This window comes from Ptychodera flava, chromosome 21 (assembly GCF_041260155.1).
Source record: "Ptychodera flava strain L36383 chromosome 21, AS_Pfla_20210202, whole genome shotgun sequence".
NCBI classification, from domain to species: Eukaryota; Metazoa; Hemichordata; class Enteropneusta; family Ptychoderidae; genus Ptychodera; species Ptychodera flava.
The window spans coordinates 24,256,719-24,278,604 of NC_091948.1; the positions used below are offsets into that span (position 1 = coordinate 24,256,719).

General features: G+C 36.3%; 1 protein-coding gene across 1 annotated transcript; it reads right to left on the reverse strand.

Annotated features, from left to right (window-relative positions):
* Window positions 1-7,343: 7,343 nt before the first annotated feature.
* LOC139121793 (protein disulfide-isomerase A3-like) lies at window positions 7,344-20,781 on the reverse strand. Its single transcript, XM_070686962.1, has 12 exons — window positions 20,565-20,781; window positions 18,613-18,700; window positions 14,444-14,561; window positions 13,654-13,885; window positions 12,998-13,114; window positions 12,241-12,341; window positions 11,874-11,895; window positions 11,144-11,320; window positions 10,441-10,549; window positions 9,691-9,819; window positions 8,658-8,737; window positions 7,344-7,826 (listed from the first exon to the last, which is right to left on the reverse strand). The coding sequence occupies exons 1-12, from the start codon at window positions 20,762-20,764 to the stop codon at window positions 7,673-7,675; spliced, it is 1,527 nt and encodes a 508-aa protein (XP_070543063.1). The 5' UTR covers window positions 20,765-20,781; the 3' UTR covers window positions 7,344-7,672.
* Window positions 20,782-21,886: the final 1,105 nt, after the last annotated feature.

Genomic DNA, 21,886 nt, shown 5'->3' on the forward strand with positions numbered 1-21,886 from the left:
GTTGTGTTGATGTTACTTCAAACTGCAAGTATTGGATCTCGGATGTGTCTGATGCACTTTCTTATACATCATCCATTTGATTTAGAAAATGTTATCTATTTCACAAGGTCGTCATGCACGGTTACTTGAAAATCTCCAAGAAACCGTACGTTACGTAAATCTTCCTGGATACACAATAATAAAACATTTAAAAAGTACATATACATTACTTTCCACTGATGAATTTCCACAGACAACGACTTGCACTTGAAATCAAAGTAGAGGTAGAGCCACGGATCACGGTAACTTTTAGTGGACACACGAAAAATTCACCAACGCATAAATACTAGTAATGTCTTAATGGCGGACCGTTTGTAGTCCTTTAGGATTGATGATGATATGCGTAATTTTATCTTCCTAATCTAACAACGCCTAATTATTTCCAATTTGGTGAATTCTAGCAAGTTTTGAAACCTATGATTTTTCAATCTTTTTGTTGTATTCATGAAAGCCAGTTTCTTGTTGTAATACCTCCCAAATCTGAATTATCAACACAACCTGTTCGCGGATAGAATTGTTGAAGAGTCACAATGTAAAGGACGGAACATTTGTTGTCAATAAACAATAAATTTTGCTGTGCATATACATGTACAAGCTGTGTTTGCAATCCAATTTAAACTGATTGGGTATTTCAACAGGCTGCAGTCAGAAGAAGAAAGCAATCAGTGGAAGAAAGCATACCGGTGAGGGCAAGGACATAAAAGTTGTCAGTGACAATGATTGTGTAGATGTGAAACAGAAAATATGCCATGGCATTCATAATCTTTGCCAAAAACTTAAAATTGCCTGAAGGAGTGCTGGAAATGTGATATTGGCAAAAAAACTACACATGAAAGGCATGCTTGAAATGAAAAATGTTTAAAAGCATAAGATTGTCATCTAATTTTTTCGAAACACAGCGATGAGTAATTTTTTTAATGATGTCTGCAGGGAATTTGTGTTTTCCTTAAAAACAAAGATCATCCAGAACATCAAATGGATCACCCCTTACTTGCCTGGAAGCTCAGTGATGTCCATGTAGCAGTCATACCCATCCATTAGGGATGTAAATGGAAGATCAGGAAATCCCAGGGAGGTGGTCAAATACACAGGCACTTGTAAAGTTACTGGGATAAACAGTCAAGGGCAGAAACCTGCCCAGTGGTAGTAAAAGACAAGCCATCAATGGTAGTGTATCACTTGGTATACTAAGTGGTAATATTACCACAAATGCTCAGCCTTCAATCTTGTCTAGCAGGTTTCTGCCACCCACTGCTTATCCCAGTAATGTTACAAGTGCCTGTGGTCAATTTGGCCAAAATCATTCAGTTCAAAATTTTCGGATTTGCTTTTCAATATACCAAATAAATCGAAAGTGACGAAAACTCTTGATATTCCAGGAAAATGTATGCATGCATGCTCTTCTACCATGAAACAAAAAATAGAAAATTTGGAGGTTGAAAATAATTTGTGTACCATGATTACAATGCTAAAAAACTCCACAGATCTAACGGTCCCTTCCTAATAACAGAGCTTGAACTTGGTGTGTGTCCACAGGCATGCAGAGTGTTTGGTATAAATAGTATTAGGAAATGTAAAGTGATTAGACTCTGAGTTCTTGAATGCCTGTGATATGTCAGGCAAACACAAGAACTGATAGTTTCTTGCATGCACCAGATGCCATTCCTAACACAGATTGCTTCAACAATGACTTGTCTAAGTGTCTATAATATCGATATTAGTTACTTTGATAACAAATGGTTTTATGTTGGGTTGGGCAAAGCAACAAAAACATATATACATATATTACCAACACCACACAACCTAAAGTTTTTCCCTTATCAAAACTAAAAAAGAAATGATAATAAATCAAGAAAATAACCTCTTTAACAACAAATGCATGAAATTCATAAAGTAAACAAAAAAAGATTAACAGAAGAGAAAACATTTTTCTGTAATTTGTCACAGTGTTATCAAAGCTATCAGGCTTTATGACAGTTTGTTTGTGGTCTGATTGTTGACACACTAGTCACAGCTGTCCATATTACCTGAGTAATTTAGATATTAAATAATACTTTAAATTTTAAGTGAAACAAAAAATGGTTGACTTGATCAGCTTTGGCCTGCATTACATTATAAAACCTTTGAGATTTCAATGTAGCAAACTTTTCACTGATTCCTTTTGACTCTGTCCATAAATGCAATGTTATCTACCAGGCTCCAAACTTTTCAATAAACTAAGAAGAGAAAAAAAGACCCCTTACTTAAAGGATAATCGACTTTCAAATAATCACGGCATGGATTTCATTTTGATTTTTTTATGTACTTGAACGTCTGTTGCGACTGCAATTTATTGTACTTTAAACCAAACTTTTAAGCTGTTTCCTCACAAAAATTTCATCAACTCGCAGTATGCAACCAAAACTGTCCACATGAGAAAGGATGACATGACAGTCAATAGGTACTGTTGTTGAAACTTTTAACCAGATAAATATAGTTAATTGTTATAAACAGAAAAACTCAGGCATGTGCACCCGATGACCTGGCTGTGCCCTTTAAACTTTGTATAGAGAATACTATATTGCTATTAAATGTTTGTGGGGACAATACAACAAAGGGCAAAGTCAATGACATTTGCCGAGACAATTTTCAAATGAAATGACTTTCAGAATTTTGTGTGGTATACCCTTACAAACCAGTCCCTTGCAAATGTCTTTTGGTGAAGTGGTCTTATCTGAGACCGCATGGTTCAGAAATTTCAAAATGCTTTAAACCATTTGAGTGCTCTAATTATTACCACCTAAATCTTAATGTAATATTTTACCAATTTTTATGAATTTGTCTTTAATGTTTTTGATAACATTGGTGCTGGTGGACATAATTTTTTATTGGCTACAGTTTTTGATCAAAATTTTTGGGAAAAATGGAAAAATTTGTCAGGATCTGAAGAAAAAATTATCCGTGTTATATTTATAAACACAATGACAATTGACTTTGGCACTCAGAGGGTTACCCTGTTCACTATTAACTCCCCATGAGTAGGTCCAGTCACCGTTGATAATACTGAGTTTGTGCCAAACCATGGTGGTGAATAGTTAAAAAGAATATAGTCTATATCTGGGCTTCATGAAATTTATGAAATTAATGCATTTCTTCAATAAACATAAGACAAATTTTGTTTTAGAATATTGAGTTTGTAAATCGGCATTTTATACCATGGTATTTTCAATCCATAGATGTGACTGTCTCTATCTGGTAAAATGTAGTCATACAGATGTATAAAATTTGCAAGAAACTCCACGTTAAATTACTATGGCTGTTCAGCTGGAAAAATCATGATTTGATTAACCCTTTCACCACCATGGTTTGTCCCAAACCCATTGTTTTCTATGGTAAAGTTGGACCTGTATACAGGGAACTGGGGGTGAAAGGATTAAGATCCACTTGCCCATGTCTGGCTGTGACCTCTGACCTCAATAGTAAAGCTCACAAGGATCAGCACTTTAAAAATCATTGACGTTTGGAGTGCTTAAATGCAATGTGAGATAATCATATCAAGTCCACTTGGGCAAGTGCTTGTAATTTACAACTTCATTGATACAACTAAATGAATAGCTAGCAATCTTCTCCAGCATTGCAGTGTTGATACAAATGACCATAAATTCTACAATTTCCAAGATTCAAGAGAGGCTTCAGTATCCTGGAAACACAGATGAATATGGGTTTTTATATATAGTTTGTTTCAAACAGGTATGTGAAAGGTTAGGTAAGAAAACTGTATGACTGCATGATTTCAGCTGCCAACCCCCTCCTCCTCAGACTTTAACTGTGTATTACCAACACTTAAATGTTAAAAAAAACTACAGTTTGTGTAAATGACATAAAAATCATAAAAAATATTACTATAATGATGACAACGTTGTTCTATTGTAGGCATGCAAACTATATATAAAGTTTAAATTTCTGTAAGTTGTAGAAGCAAAGTCTGCTTGAAGCAGCATATTTCCGAGTCAAATAAATTGGTTTGGGGGTAATGTCAATTTCCTTTTGAACGTGGCTAGGGTCAACATCATGTACATCATCAAAAATGTGATGTAATGAACAGGCTCTAATAGTGTATGCAGTTTAGCAAACATCTGTTTTGCAGGGTCACTCAAAGTCGCTTAAAGTTCAAGGACTTTTTCTGCAATTTTCAAAGACTTATTGAGGTCCAACATACCATTCTTAAGACATTATTTCAATTATTTATCATTTATACACGTCATTTTACATATCATTTGTGTGACATCATGACTGGTTATCTTGTCAGTTTTGAAAATTGGGTGGATTACCATTTTCCAGGACAATTTCATTTCAAGGACTTTTCCAAGACTATCCAGGAGGATTCAGGAGTGTATGGACCCTGATTTGGAAACTTTTAAGTGTAACAGTGATTTCGGCGTCAGAAGACAAGGTCTGCATTATGCAATGTAATTCAATTTCGCATGAAATTTACAACACTCTTGAGATTTTCAATGTGTTATTATTACTATACCACACGGGACATGCCAAACATGTACCTTTTGTTCATGGACTTTGCAACATACAGGGTGAGTCAAGGTCCAAATTGTTCATGATATAAAAGTTATGCAAATCAAAACCAGTATGTAAGTTTGGAGACAAAAAATACTGTCACTTTTGATTTTCCCGGTGAGACAGTGGAGGTAGGGTCTTTTTTTGCAAAACCATTGAATTGCCCCAGTACTTCTAGTGTCACCAGCACTGGCTATGTGTCATAGATTGTTTCCAACAAATACATTCATGAAGTTGTGAAACACTGAGTTCCATCACTGATGAAGTATTGACAAAAATTGTCACATGGAAGTATTTGTAGCAGATTTTGAACTTTTTTCGGGAAAATTACATTATCTTCTGAAGTAGATGTAGCAATTCTAGGAAATAAACTCTTACTAACAAGCTTCATTGATTTCCTGTGATTGGTGCAAATCTATGTAGACTTTTCTTCATACAGGAAACTGCAAACTGCCCTCTCTGGTGTTATTTTACACTCCTATCTATAGCACATTCATAGATCTGCCAGCAGTGTACTGTCAAGGGAGTGCCAGTGTTACTATATTTTCCTCCATGCACACCCTCATAACCCATCCAAACAGTCCTGTGAGCCTGTTCATTGAAAATTGTGAGCATGACAGCTTTCACATTTTTCTCACTCCCAGGAAAATGTGACCCATTGTTTGGAATCTCCTGCAACACCGCTAGAGATCCTGAGTCTACCGACATTTATCACGGTGTTTAAATTCCCAACCTGTAACATAGTCTAGCTAATCTTAAAGGAATAGGGAAACACATTTGTTTATGAGAAGCAAAGGACTTTGGTTTATTTGTCTTCCACTGTATGTGAATGTGTCCTTGCAGAGAGAACACTGTTACTGAAGTGTGGTAGACTGTTCATGGTGGATGGATGTATTCCATCTAATTGTAATCAAAGTGACGATAAATTGGATCCCAATATTATCCTTTTCTAATGAAACAGCTTTTCAGCTTCTGAGGATGATCAACGCTTTATTCAAACTCCAATATCCCTCAAGCAATAAACCTGGGGAATTTGGAAGCATTAAGCTCCTCTGAACAAACCATCAAGGAAAACCAAATCTTCAAATATGCCAGTGAAAAATAACCAGCATGCGGAATTTCACAAAATCTGACCTAATACACTTACACACGCATTTACACTCTTCCTAACACAGCTAAAATGATGACAACACCTTGGCCATTCTCCTTTCCTTCCATTATATAATCTTCTATGGTATTAACTGCCTTGTAAGAGTCCCATACAGGTAATATGATGGTTCTACTCTGGAATAGAAAGGACACACAGTATTCTACAGACACAGCAAACCTAAGAAATCATGTGTATTGAAGAGGCACTCCCACTTGGTAACATTTTTAAAACACATTTTTTTAATGCCAACGGTCGATATTTGACGTGGCGACTCCGCGCGGATCGCGAGATATCGATAAAAACATGTCATTTCCCGAGCGTATTTTTCACATCCCGAAGTTTTACGATCGTTTCTGGTTATGACCCGAAATCCCCCGAAAGTGTGTTGTTGTGCTGATTGACGATATTCTAAGGAGTCCAAAAACGTTCGAATGACGCAATTAATTTACCTCCTACTGCGATGACTTTAGGCCTATATACATCATTATCAATGCCTTTACCTCTGGTAATTCTTTTTTAAAACTTCTCCTTAGTTTTTGTCGTTTTCATTATTCTCAATCAGTTGTATTAAATTTTTAAACAATACCACATAGATATCAGTTTTTACGTGTAAAATATTAGTTGCCTCTGATGACTACATTTTGTCGTCTGCCACACAGTTACGCGTGGTTCGATACATAGCGGCCGCCGCGTGTGGTATGCGCGCATACCACGCGGCGGCCACTATGCATACTATGTATCAACCGCACCTATCTGTGCTAGTCACCTATGCGAATTCTGATGGAATCAGCAAACTTTGTTTTTCGTTTTTTTTGCCGAGTCAGTAGGACTCGGCTTTCTCCCATGGGACATGACCGCTCACCGACGCGAGTGGTACTGCTGTGGCGTACAGCAGCGTCAGCGTAGACTCGTACTCCATAGCTTAGTTGACAATGGCCCCAGTGCCGAACGTTCTATGTTCGGAAGCTGAATTCAGGTGGGCCACCGGAATTCAAACTTTAACTTTTTTGAGGACATGTTTTTATCGATATCTCGCGATCCGCGCGCAGTCGCCATGTCAAATATCGACCGTTGGCATTGAAAAAATGTGTTTTAAAAATGTTACGAAGTGGGAGTGCCTCTTTAAGGTAGAACACGCCTCAGGCACTCACAAACTTTTACAATTCTTTTCTGATATACCACATGTGGAGATTCATTTTACAGCTCCTGGTGTAAGAAAACTTTTCACCGGCTCAATTTTTTGAAAATTGAAAATTTCATTTTTTTCTCCATAGAATTAACACATGGATTGCGGCCATTTTGAATTTCAAATATCAGTAAATCTTGGGTTATTTGTTTCTGTAGTACCAAAATTTGCACAGTAACCCCCGATTTAGTAAGAATATGGCTGAAAGTTTCATTGAAGAAAGTTTGAGCAAAAGTATAAGTCTTTCACTTGGGAGGTGCGTATAACCTTAAATTGTACATGCTATCTCCGAGGTTTGTAGAATACCCATTCACACAAACACTAGTCAAACACACCAACACAAAATCTGCAAGACCTGACAGGACTCATAGCACATATACTTCACTTCAAATACAATTCCCAGAGACAGAGTGTGTGTACTTTTTTATATCAAGTTGTATTCAATTGCCATATCCAAGATGTGACAGTGACGATGGTGTCTTGATAATTACAAGTCAGGTAATATGAAGCGACGGCAATGTACGGTACTCCCCAAAGTCAGTACAACTTTGATGGACTGTTTCAAAGTTGGACAACATGCTCTTTCTAAACCTCTGTAATAGATTACATCAATAGTTAGAAAGGGCCATTAAACCAAATATGATACCAAATAAAACAAAACATGAAAAATTCGACAAAAATGTTCTACCACTTGAAAAGAGGCTCACTGAGCTGTGTTTACTATAAAAAGTGAAATATTTTAAATTTTATAGTTCTGATTTCTTCTTTTTCTTGTCTTTTGCCACTTTAACTTCATTAGTTGCCTCTTTCTTGATGTATTTAATAAAATCATCTACTTCTCGGCCACCTTCGTACTTTTTGGGTTTGTTGTCCATTGGTACCCAGTAAAGAGTTGGGAACCTGTCAAAAAGAGAATTATAATACTCATTTGAGTTTGTCTACATTAACTTACTGTCCTGTTTTTTATCTTCTGGAACAGATCTACAAGTTACTCAAATGATTGGAATAGAAGGATGCCCTCTATAGTATAGAGTGCTTGTCATGATCTATGAATATTCAAAACTGATAATGAGTGATTAGCATCATAACATTTGCATACTTGAACTAATTAATAAACTCTGCAAATATGAATTCTACAGTGTTATACTTTAATCAATGAAAATTGTATCTCCCTTGACTACATACATACTGTACAATGAGATTGCTCAAAGGGAAATAATCAACATGCTTTCTGGGAGCAGCCTAGCAGTTCTCTCCCGAGAAACCAAATTTCAGCGTTTCCTATTTCTGCATACACAGAATCATACCGATGACTTCTGTATACATGTGTTTCATCTACATTGAATTCAAAGATAGGAAACACATTTCCGGTTTAAAAGATAATTTTTCTTGACTTGAAACTTGCAACTTTCATTTTGAAATGTCACCTTTAAAGAAAGAGGTAGAAGATATTAGACATTTGTCCGTCAGTAACCCTTTCAGGTCTGACTTTCTTGTAACTTACCAGAGCTAACCCTATACATGGGGTTTAGACTGACTTTCTTGTAACTTACCAGAGCTACCCCTATACATGGGGTTTAGACTGACTTTCTTGTAACTTACCAGAGCTACCCCTATACATGGGGTTTAGACCTGACAGGGTTGACCTATGAATGAAATGTGAAGTGCCATATATTTTGAGCCTTCACTACAGTGCTTCTCCCTTTGAGAATCACAGTGACCAACACTTACCCACGAACTTCAAATTGGGGTGGTGCATCATTTGCTGTAGCATCCATTTTTGCAATAACAATATTTTCATCATCTTTCAACTGTAAATGAAGAAAACAGAGACCTGATTTCAACAAAACAAGTGATGAGATGAGAGACTTCACAGAAGACTTACACTACAATCCAATACACTAAAGGGTAATGCAGAGTTTGTAAACAGACTGACCCAAAATTGGTGTCCTTTTTATGCTGGAGGAGTGTGAACACCAATTTGGGGTCAGCTTGTCTGTATCAGTTTAAGGTGATTTAATTCACTGCTGTATTTCTTACATTTCATAGTATGAGGGAAGTCAGGAAATTAATTTCTCATGTCCCTCGTATGCTGGAAGTGTCAACAGACTGACTAAAATTGGTGTTCACACACTCTACACATACAAAGAACAGGAGAAATAAATATTCTTGACTTTCCTCATACTATGTAAGAAATATAGCAGAGAATAAAATTCTGTCATAATGTTGTGGTTTGCTTTTCAGTCTATTGAAATTCTGCATTGGTGTATTGCATGTGGGTAGATGGCATGCATGCATACACAAAACAGACCAGAGTTAAAAAATTGTGGAAATGTCAGTTTAGGTACTTTAATTAATCACATCGATAAACTTGACAATAATCTTACAACATACCAGCTGGCAGGCTAGGTTAAGGTCCTAACCAAATCAATTGCGTATGATCAGATGGCGCCCACCATCATAGGTGAGGTAGATGAAATACCTTTGTTTTCATTAAATCATATATAAGGCAGTAGCATAATTACTATTGTACTATGACAAATAGTCACAATGATACAGCCACATATGGAGGTTGACTGTACATAAATCAGCTGCAGCATCCACAGGTAGAAAGTTTTTCAAAATTACATAATACTTCTCCGATTGATTTTGGAAGAAATGGGGTTTTCACAATGATGAATATCGAGAGTCTGTCATGTAACATACCAAATTAAAATGGTGAAGACAACTTCCATCGATACCTTGCTTAACTGTGTTTACTTACCTTTTCTGCCACTTCATCATATTTCGGTGCTAGGTTTTTACAATGTCCACACCAAGGTGCGTAGAATTCAATAAGGACATCTTTATCTTCAGCCATCACAACATCCTCAAAGTTGGCTGCAACAACAGTCTGCAACAGCAAACAGCAAAACACTTTGCTAAACTCTTTGAACAATGAGTATAAGTGATTGCCTTCACAGAAGTAGACTTTTACAGGGAGAGTTACCACTATTTCTTACAAAGAAAAGAAATACCCGGAACACATGACCTTTCATCTTTGACCCTTAAATCCTCACATCCTAAAAGAGGAGCATTCTTTAACTGGGAAGGAAGTGTGGTATGGTGGTGCAAAGAGGATGATGAGGCAACAGATGCTGGCTTCATAACTACAATCAACTATACATTTTTTTTCCAAAAAAATTATCAATAGTAATTAGTAGTACAGGTAGTAGTTAGTAACTAGACTCAAAGCTTTATGTAGAGTACAGACCCTGACATAGGAAAGTTTTGATGTTTTATGTAGTTTCTTGGAACATGATTCATTACACTTTCTTTCCACCAAAAAATCTCATCTTGCTCTTGAGACGTGTACAACGCTCTGAATTATCCCCATTTCTGTATGCAGAGGTCTAACTTTGCTATAAGAAAACACTGAAGGTGGGAAAAACCACTGTGCTAAAAGGGGTAATATAAATGGATGGACCTTTCAATAAACACAATAAAAATTAACACATCAGTGTATAAAACATACCTTCACTGGACCGTCGTCTTCTTCTGGGATAGGTTCACTCTTGAGATAAGGCGTGAGTTTTCCATCAAGGTAACTCTGAATAAACTCTTGCAATGCTTTGCCATCACGTCTGTCAACAAGAAGACAAAATTTTTGTCATTCACCTTTGAAAGAGAAACACTCCATTGTCTGGTGGATTTGAAGATAACACACGACCATCATACCAAAAGCACATTTTGGTGGGGATTTGGCTGAGCGGTTTTCACTGTGATGTCTTCCCTAGGTGACTGGGTGCTGTATGTTGTGAGTTCGAATCTGATCAAAAATCTACTGTACATATATATACTTCAGAATTGTATCTTGTGCCACACAATTTATATTTTACATCTATTCCTACCAAATCAGACTGAAGTAATAGTGTTTAATAAGCTTACTGTACAATTATGTGAGAGTTATGCCCAATGGTTGAAAATAGTGTATGAAGCCGTGCTAGGTGGGCATACTGTACAGTTATGAAAACCATTTGCATCAATCAGCTGCTGGTGATTACACTTCATGATAATTTAGCAGCATTTTGCTGTAAGTTCAGTGTTCCTTTAGTATCTCAATACGGAAAGCCTTTCATTATTAGGAAAGTTCCGGTTTTTCAAAGAAGCTTCCCATCTCCACTGTTGGTTTTCTTCCCTGATATCACGATGATTCAAAGCCTTGGAGGGATACTTACGTGAATTCTTCTTTCATAGGGTATTTATGGCCTTCATTGGTTACTATTGCTGCTAGTGGGAGATCACCACTGCTGTCACCGAGTCCAAAAGACTCAAGCTCATGTGAAAACTCAGAACTGCTGGCAATTGCAAAGTTGATGGACTGGCCTTCAAAGTTTTTGGCAACTTTCATCACCCTGAAAAAAACCCAAAAAAATGCATTGATAAACTAACCCTAATGTAGAACTTTGATGCAGCTTGGTAGCCATGTAAAAATCTTTATATCCATCATATAACAGTTCACAAAGCACATGAGTCAATTCGACGAGCAGGCACCTTTGTAAATGTCTGTTCAAGCTAGATTATTATATCACTAAGTGTCCACAGCTCCTTAGGGCAGCTCTTCACCATTTTTTGTATGAAGGATTGTCAAAATGAACGTTTTCTTTACTGCCTATATATCAGTGCTTATGTACTGAATGATACTACACACTCTGTTATGAATCAGAATGTGTTTATTTTTATTTATATTAATTACTTGTTAAACGTTTAGATGAGTTTATACTGAGACTGGAAATCACTTCATAAAAAGCTAAGTAGGGTAATTGGTTTTCAATTATGTCAGAAACAGACAAAGTCCGAGAATTCTCTCTAAATTGAGAGATGGCTGTGGCTGTTTCAATTTCTTTGCAATAGTTGGTGAATGAACATCAGTCAAGCATTTGAAACTAGACATTTCTGGAAGCTTACCTGTTTCTCCAATAGTTTGTACCTTAGAAGTGGAAGAAAAGTATATAGGAATGACTATATGGCATGGCAAGATTGGGTCAATGACAGAACTTTCGAAAATCACCTAAAAATAGTGTGGTACGACTGGAACAAACTACACACTAAACTTATTTATTATGAAGGCCTGCATGTTTCTGCTCTTGTTTGGACAAGAACTGTGTAATGTGGCAAGTTAAGGAATTAGTGGAAAATTACAACAATTGTCTGAAGTTACAGCTTTGAGAAATATATATATGAAATCATCATTAAACAGATTTTTATACATGTTGGTAAAAAAGTCCCAGTAGTGAAATAGGTATCATTTTATCTTGACGCTGTCAGGACTTACCTTTTTGATTTTTAACATAGTCAACATCATAGTACACTGTACACAGTGGCTTCTTGAACTGTGATTGGTTATCTGGTGTCAGGTGACCACACAAGCCTAGGCTAAAGTGGAGAAAATGAAATATATGAAGTGAATCTCATTCCTGTTGTCTCACATATTTATCGTAATTATCACAGAAGCTAATGTGTTCCACAAAAGAATGATCAGTTATCCGGCCAATTAAATGACTATTTAGAAGTGGGAGCACTGATGAGGCTCAATGCCCAAATCTGGCAAAGGTCTCCTCTGACACATTGTACCTTTAAGTGATTATGAGGCAACTCCGTTGTTGGGTATTTTATTGGCTTCTCAACAATATGTTGAATTGGCAACGTGGGGTAGTATGCACCTTTCCTCAAGCAATCCTTCCACTATGTTCTTTCAAAATCAAGAATAAAAATCGGGAGTCACCACGCAAACTTTAGCATTAGAGAAACAAATTACCGAAGTTTTACTGATATCCGAAATTCAAAATGACTGCCATCTCTGTGTTAACTCTATGGAAAAAATACAATTTTCGATTTTCGAAAAGCTAGGACAACGAAAAATTTTCCTACACCGTGAGCTCTAAAATGAGCCCAACAAGTAGTAGATTCGAAAAGAATTGTAAAAATTTGAGAGTCTGACTATCTATCCCAAAGGCACAGTCTACCTTAACAACAGACTGCTCATTTCACAAGTTCATGTGGGACCAGGCAGGAGTTTCCCTTAAACTCACCTGTTTTCTTTGACAAATTTTCTGAGTTTACTCTGCGTTACTGTGCCATCATATTTGACGGTGCTGTCTTCAAATTTGTTCTTAAGATGTGCAGGTCGGAAAATGACGACGTCACCACTGGATTCAAAAGACACAGAAACAAAAACATGATGCAAACAGTTGTTCAAATATATGTGAAGACTTCAACTTTCACATATCGGATTAGAAACACACTTTTCAAATAACTTGACCTCCTTCAGCAATTCTATGCTTTAAAATATTTCTTGTAAACACTGTTGTTTATTTGACAATAAAATGCCATATGCTCAAACTATACCACAACTGCAAATGACAAAAGTAACTTTTTAGAAAAATACTATACATTTATGTGGCAACAGTGGTGGGATGGAAGTAAGATTATGATAGTGATTCTACTGTTTAAAACTTTACAAAACTACGTAACACATTTTTCTATTTGTGTTACAAATGGTGGGGTGAAAGCATCAGATAGACAATCAAAAGTGCATACTGCCAGGAACTGTAACTAATAATATAAAATCAACAAAATCAAACATAGTACTAATTTGCTAGTTTTTTCGAGAACATGTCTATAAACAAATACACAAACATGTAACAACACATCACAAGAATTCACAACTATACACATCAGTACTCACTTGGCAAAGCCATATTTGTCTAAAACTTCCTGTGCACCAGTGTGAGCAAATTTCATAGTTTCTCTCTCAGCACCAGCCAACTTGAGGAATTCCTTCTTTGCACTGCTGTCGTCCATGAAGAAACCCACCACAACCAAGTCTTTCCCTGAAGCAATCTTTTCCATGTCTGCTACAGACGTGACCTCCTTTGAGCTAGGACCAGCCTGTTTGCTCATATATGATACGATACCGTCTGTCATAAAAAAAAAAAAAGACACAAATTTCATTTAAGTTGCTTGAGAATGTATCAAATGACGTGCAGTCTAAAATGTGAGCTGACAGTGTATTTCTCACAGGCATTGAGTAAGTAGATGTTTCAAGAGTGTCACCTTTGTTCCCTTCAGTACATCAAAGCACTCCCATGGAAAACAGTAGAAGTGGCCACATTACTTCACACACAAACAAAATATTTACAAATTTATTTAGCATCCCTAGCAAATATAGTGCTTGAATACACAATAAAATTATCTCCATTTGATTGCAATATAAACCGAACTCTTCAGCAAAGTTTTATTTTATAAGCTTGGTTAATTTGCTAATTTTGTAACTGTAGAGGGCATTTCCAAACAAAGACCTGACAGCAAACAGTCTTTAAAGCTTTTTACATTATTGTAAAACAGAAGAGGGATCTTGAAGTCTGGTAACTTTTCACAGTTTAAGTTGGACCACTCTGCTTAGACAGCAAAATGCCCATTACTACACAGAAGATGACCCGTAATGTTTCAAAGAGAGAGGATAAAGGATTTCTAACCTGCACTCCTAGGTCCATTGTAATCACTGGCAAGTTCTCCATCACGGAAGATTTTCAATGTTGGATAGCCGCTGACGCCATACCTACTGCATGTATCTTTTTCTGCTGTACAATCAACCTGAAATCAATACACCATAAGAAAGTTTAATATTGATCAAAATCAAGAGCTACTGCTGCCTGAAATGTCATAAATTTGTTCCTTGTTGTTCCGGTTAAACCTCTCAAGATAAATGACACTTAAACCACAGCAACTCGTCAAGGAAAATGCTGTATCAAGAATCTTTCTTTGTTTGAATTTTTCCATATGAGAGGCTTTTTAACATCCTGATAAATTTTATCTTTTGTGATAATCTTGTAGGCAGGGATGTAGAATCTAGCCGGCAGCCGGCAAAAACAACTGGCAGTCAGCTAAAATTTGCTGGCTGTGAAATTTAGTTTTGGTAAAAAATCAGGAAATTTTGCGCTATCTTTATATGCACAATACACTACTTGTAACCATGTGTACTTTAGTTTTGCCACCTGTAACAAAAATTTTCTCCATCCCTGTGTAATGGTGCAACTTGAAGCTGTAAGCTATGACTCTGACACTCCTGTTACATCATCCATTCCCTACATGATTGAGAAATACTTGTATACATTTGTTTTCACTTACAAGTTAGTCCAGAAATTACTATTCAGAACTACATTAATCTGTTCACAGTTCCCTGTAAACAGGTCCATACTCGCCCACTGATAACGATGGGTTTTAACAATGGTGGTAACATGCCAAAAAAGACTAAAAGTGCTGAGTGAGTGTCCAACATGCTATTAAATAGTTTTTATCATACATTTTGATTATAGGACTTATACCAAAATCCTAAACTGACATGAAACCAAGAGTTGAATGTTAACTTTGATCCAATAATAAACCAACCTATCATAGCTATTAAAAGACACTATGCAGAGAAAAAAATAAAGTGATTTGTCTGTACAAAACCAGATTCACTGTCGTTCAGTTTTCTATGGTGCACTATGGGTAATCAGTGAAGGGGTATTTGTTACTGAACCACATAAAATTGAAATATGATATGCATTTGAAATGTCATCTTTGCAAAACTTCAAAACCAATTTATCTAATCATACAGACATACGATACTTGATGGTTTTAGGGACAGACTTGTCATTTAGTTTCTCAACTATACATGCAAACTCATTTTACATGGCATATGGTTAACCCAAAGAATAACAGTACTCATACCAGATAATAGATGAGTTTTTTCTGTATTTCACGTATGTCTACTTTATTACAATGATGTATATAGAGGCTAACTCTCACTTTGTCATTGCTGGATACATGATTGTGTGCATCATCTTCATTAGAAAAGAAGTAAAATTTTTTATTGGCAAAGTACCAGTTTAGCCTGATTGTGTACCCATTTCACTGGGTATTAGTCTGATTGCGTACCCATTTCACTGGGTATAAGTCTGATTGTGCACCCACTTCACTGGGTATTAGTCTGATTATGTACCCATTTCAATGGGTATTAGTCTGATTGAGCACCCATTTGGGCATTAGTCTGATTGTGCACCCATTTGGGCATTAGTCTGATTGTGCACCCATTTCACTGGGTATTAGTCTGATTGTGTACCCATTTCACTGGGTATTAGTCTGAATATGCACCCATTTGGGCATTAGTCTGATTGTGCACCCATTTGGGCATTAGTCTGATTGTGCACCCATGTCACTGGGTATTAGAGTCTGATTGTGCACCCATTTGGGCATTAGTCTGATTGTGCACCCATTTCACTGGGTATTAGTCTGATTGTGTACCCATTTCACTAGTCTGTATACCCGTTTCACTGGGTATTAGTCGGATTGTGTACCCATTTCACTGGGTATTATACTCTTCATCTGGGTACCTGTTGTGCCTCATTTTCAATTTGTGAAATCCTACGATACAACTCAGAGCTGCTAGTGAGTATATAGAGTGGATTACAATGAAATAGAAGCTCCTTCATTTCGGTAACTGGATGGACTCACAACAGGCATTATACAAATCATTGAGCACATTTATTGTTGTTTTTCATCAAAGCTCTATAAGTAGTAATTTTTAATTTTGCATTATTTTTGTTCTGTTTGTGAAATACAGAATTTTGTTCTACTCTAGTCATCATGTCAAAGTGTCTAGCGTTCACGTTGTCATCACAGCCTGTATGTGTGCAGTGTCCAATTTCAGTAACTTATTTTTTATCTGGACGAGAATACATTTGTAACAAGAGCACTGCACATTATACAAAATATGCCATTTTAGAGATGCTAATGTTTGTATTTCAACATACTTTGCAGAGAAGAGGGAAGTGTACTAGATTTATTGAAAGAAAAAAAATTATGAAAATGTTATAAAAAGTTAAAGCCATTGTCCTTTGAATTAAACCATTCAGGATAACTTTCCATTTCAACAGATGCAGAGAGGACAATGGAAACATTTCAGCTCATAATCTGCATCATACTATAAACTCACTCCTACTGCAAGTCTCAACATGACCATTTAATTAACGGACCTCACAAATAATATCTTTTTATAATTCAAAATGCATAATCATGTTATCTGAATGAGTACATGACTAAAATACATATGTATAGATTGTAAATTTATAAATTACTCATCATACAAATAACTTCCATATGGTAATGATACACACCTTGAAAGAAAAAGTTTCAAATTTTGCTCTCCTTTTCCTCAAGGAAACTTTAAACTGTTCTCCTTCACAATCAAGAATAAAATCTGGGGTCAATGTGCAAACTTTGGGATTACAGGAACAAATTATCTAAAATTTACCGATATTTGAAATGCAAAATGGTGAGATTGTCAAAAAAGAGCACGAAAACTTTGTATTTCCTCTAAAGATTTGAAAATGAGTCTGTAAATACACTTTACAAGAACCATGAAAATATGAGTGCAAAAAAACACTGTCTCCGAAACACATTTTATCCTTTACGTCCAACTATCAAACTTGAACTGATGAGACCGCAACTTTACATTCATAAAATGATTGGCCTGATATATAATCAAAGCTCACCTGACACTTTCTTTATATTATCAACTTTACAAACCATGGGAAAACAACAGTTGTTACTTACACCCATATAACCTTGCACGTTTTATTTCATACATTTTAGATAAGTCACACTGGGTCAAAAACAATCAAAGGTTTGTTTCTTTTCCTGGGTCTTTGGCAAAAAATGATGCAGTAATGACTAGACTTTTTTTTAAATTGTATTTTCACAGCTCACAAGATCTACTACCAAAATGGTCATCACAAAAACAAGGAACGTTTTAAAAGCAGCGGTAATTCTGACATGCAGCAAGATGAGGATGATAATTTCACTGTTCAGCACTCTTCAGTGGTACATGTGATGATACAGATATTAACAATTTTTGCTATATGCAGTACACTTTCATTTTTCCTACTGTAATTTTCAAGGGAGTGCCCAAAGGGGCTGAAAGGGAGTCTGGATCAACTGGCATGAGGATAACCAGAAATTATCCTGCCAAGTTCATATTTCACAATTAGGTCAAGTTGGTTATAACTACTGAAGCACCTGTCCCATATGGTGCTTTTAACAAAGAGTTGAACATTTGCAGGCCTCTGAAAATACTGTAAACATGATTTTTACAGACTAAAGCTGCTATAACAGACCAAGCCAAGTTGGTAAAAATACATATGGTTTGGGCTCAATACCTAATTTTTTGGACTTGGCAGATGGCGAAGTGATATTATCTGAAAAAGGGCTAGAATCTCCCTTTGAACTTCACATTCCTAAGTAGAGTTGTCATTGATATCACAGATGAAATGAAAGTTATGGTAAAATCAACATAGAAATTAAAGCGTTTTGTAATCAAATGACCTGTAGTATGTAAGTTGGTGTAGATAGATCGTTGTAATTATCACATTACTCCCATTAGAAGACACCTGAAAGGTTTGATTATGTGTTGATACACACATAACTCCCAAACATTTTCAGGTGCCTTCATATGTTAAGGGAAAGAAAGTGCTTGATGCAAAAATGCACACAGTTTTGTTAAAAAACAAAGATTGTGATGACCAATCTCGTTCCACTTGAAAGCAAGACATGTACAGGATACTGATTCAGTCAATTACAAACTGCAAAGAAAGCAGACCATTACCTTGGCAAGAGGAACAGAAGGTTCAGTGTATTTCAATTGTGTTGCTGCAACTTCGTATTCTGGAGCAAGTTTTTTACAGTGGCCACACCTGCATTAAAAAGAAGAAGGAATACTTTTCATTATGAAATAGATGTTTACAACTCCAGTGTACAAAAATAATCAGCGTCTAGAAGCTACTTGTTACGGCTTTTACTATCAGCCAGTATACACTAAATGCAGTGCTGTATTTCATCAAGTCTGTTCTAAAATCCAGACTGACATTATACAAAATATGTGTACTTACGATTCCAGTAGTTGATTAATTTGCTCTGCAGAGATCATTTTTTGGTGATCAAGTTAAAAATTTAAAATTTCTAACAGAAAGGTTTGAGCATCACAGCATAGCTGTTCCAGTTCCATATCTACATGTTCTGCATCAGTTTGCCACATAAAATGTGGATGTGGTGGTAATGCACTGATGGTGAAATTAGGGAATGGGGACTAAAGATTTTCAACTAGAAGACGGTGATATCAGCATTCAACTCAAGATAAAGTTATCGACCCTGCAGCCAGTCTGATACTTATTTATATCCAATCCACTGCATGTTGTTTTCTTTAAACAGATGCCATCCTTTGTGCAAATACAACTAACCTATGTGGACATAAAAGGTGTTTAATGAAATGTTGATCTCCTTTTCAGAGTTGCTGGTAGCAGCATTGTAACCAGCCAATTACCTTCTGCCAACAGAGCATTAATGTTAATTTCCTCCCACTTCATCCTGATAAACTTATGAAGTACAGCTCATCATTATCATCTTTTATCAGCTGCATTAGAATATTGTCTTGCACTGCCAGCAAAACACTACATTACTCATTGTGAACTTTAATTAAATCACTGCAATCACTTTTTTAATCAACTTTTTTGATAAACTGTATTTTAAGTTTCAATGATGTTTATGGAAAAAAACTAATACTACTGCATCCTCTCTGCCAATGAATCCTGTGTCCTCTTAGATGCAAGAACAATGCGGACTCGAAAATTTCAAGAAATTTCCTGCCACATCCATTGTTGACATTAGACAAGTTGTTGTACCACTAGTTGCTCAGATTCTGAGCAAAGTATAAGGAACAGTGAGTGTGAAAGGACCAAACCATCAATCTGGAAAGACTGAAGATTTAGGGACAATCACGTTACACCTAAGGAATTATCATTGGCCATGGAGTCGTGTTCAGGATAATTTTGAATATATGCAGAGATCAGTAGAAAACTTATGAGATGTGTCCACCAAACTGCAGTCACCCTGTCAAAGGAAGCTTGGCCATCAATTTGTTTCTGGCATACACCATGGAGGTAGTAGGAGCTCCTACTACCTCCATGCATACACATACAAGGGTACTAAAAAAAGGCAAACTGGAGACATGCAAAATAAATAACGGAAAATGACTGCTTAAACTTATACCATTTTCTCTGTAACATAAATATTTACATTGAAGAACTTATATTGCTATACTGATCGTTAAATATATACTAGTAGCAGTGCATGCAGTGTCACCTCCGATTTTTTAATGGCAACATCAGATTTTCACACATAATGAATATCACTGGCCAATACAAAAATGCGGACCGTAAATCTAGGATTACGTGCATACAAACTGCATGGATATAAGAGAAGCTGGTGGTAGGAAAATCTCACAACATGCACAAGGGGACCGGTTGAAGTTCGTTCAAATTCGGGATGTCGACTGCTAAATACAACACCATCCTCCATAGTCATGACAATAGCAACGCGCGATGGGATGCGAGTTTCGGCCAAACTGTAGTCTATATATCACTTAAAAGTTCGGTAATAACATAAATTCAAAAATTCTTTTCATGAGCTTTCGTAAGTCCATGGAGGTAGTCTGAGAAATCCAAGTTGTTACAGTTTGAGATGGACTCAGACAGCAGCTCAGACTTACCAATACCAACTTACCATGGAGCAAAAAATTCCACAAGCATTATATCATGTTCGGCAACTCTGTCCTCGAAATCATCATCTGTTAGTTCTATAACATCACTGGCGCTAAATGCACCGCCAAAGACCAGCAGTAACGGAAGAAATTTGATCATTTTTCCCCTATAGGTATTGGGAAGAACAAGCATGCACCAGATATGTGTATATGGTGTAAGCATGGACCTATGCAAGATGGCGGCTCGTTGCACTGCTGTCGCGTTGTGATTGGTCAATTCTTTGATGATTATACCATTTCGATGTGGGTGTGGTCGACCGAACTGTGTTACATGTGAATATACGACAACAGTGTCTTGCTGCATGCATGCACCAGATCCCGGAACAACTGACGTGGCGTAATCATTCCATGGTAGGGATAAAAACGGTTACATGAACTCAGAAGAGAAAAAAATACAGTGTCTCAGAAATCTCACTGCAAAAACAAGGAAAAAGTCTAAACGAAAACACTACATACATATCGCAAAAAAAAAAAACAGATACAGTCAGTGATTATTGTTATAATATTTTTGCCGTAACTCCATACATGTCAATATATATTTTGCCAAATTGATTCTCAAGGTCTCCTTTTCCACAATAAATTTAAACTTATTTGTCAAAGACTTGAAATTAGCACAGAGCTTTTCCGCTGCTGCGATTAAATGGATCCTTTGTTCCTTATAAGCAGGGCATGTAATAATAAAGTGAAATTCATCCTCAATTTCATTATTTTGACACAGGTCACAAATTCTTTCATACACGGGTGTTTTGCTATGGCGTCCGGTTTCAATTTTAAGACGGTGATTACTTATCCTAAATTTTGTCAGGCAACTACGTAACTTCACGTTTTTTATTTCAGTGATATAATTTTCGAATCCAATTCGTGCTTTAAAGATCCTGTAAGTTCTCAGTTTATTTTTTGCATTTGGTTTTGCTCTATTATCATCATTTATTTCCTGCTTCCACTTTTCATTGAACTCCTCTTTTAGTTTATCATATATTATATTGAAACTGGAGGTCGTGATAATTTCATCAAGATTTACTACATTAGATCCATTTATGTTTGTACATAATGACTCTACTTTTATATACCATTTATCGTAATTTTTTGTTTACCCAAAGTGTTTCTTTTAGCAAGGCGTGATCAGTATTATTTAAACTACTTTGAATTTGCCATTAGGACTAATTACTAGTCTAAGGCAATTAAACAGTTTTACATTTTCAAGTACTGCTCCTCCCAAGAAGAATAGATCATTATCCAGTAATCTATTAGATTTATTGAAGATCATTATCTTTGACTTGTCAGT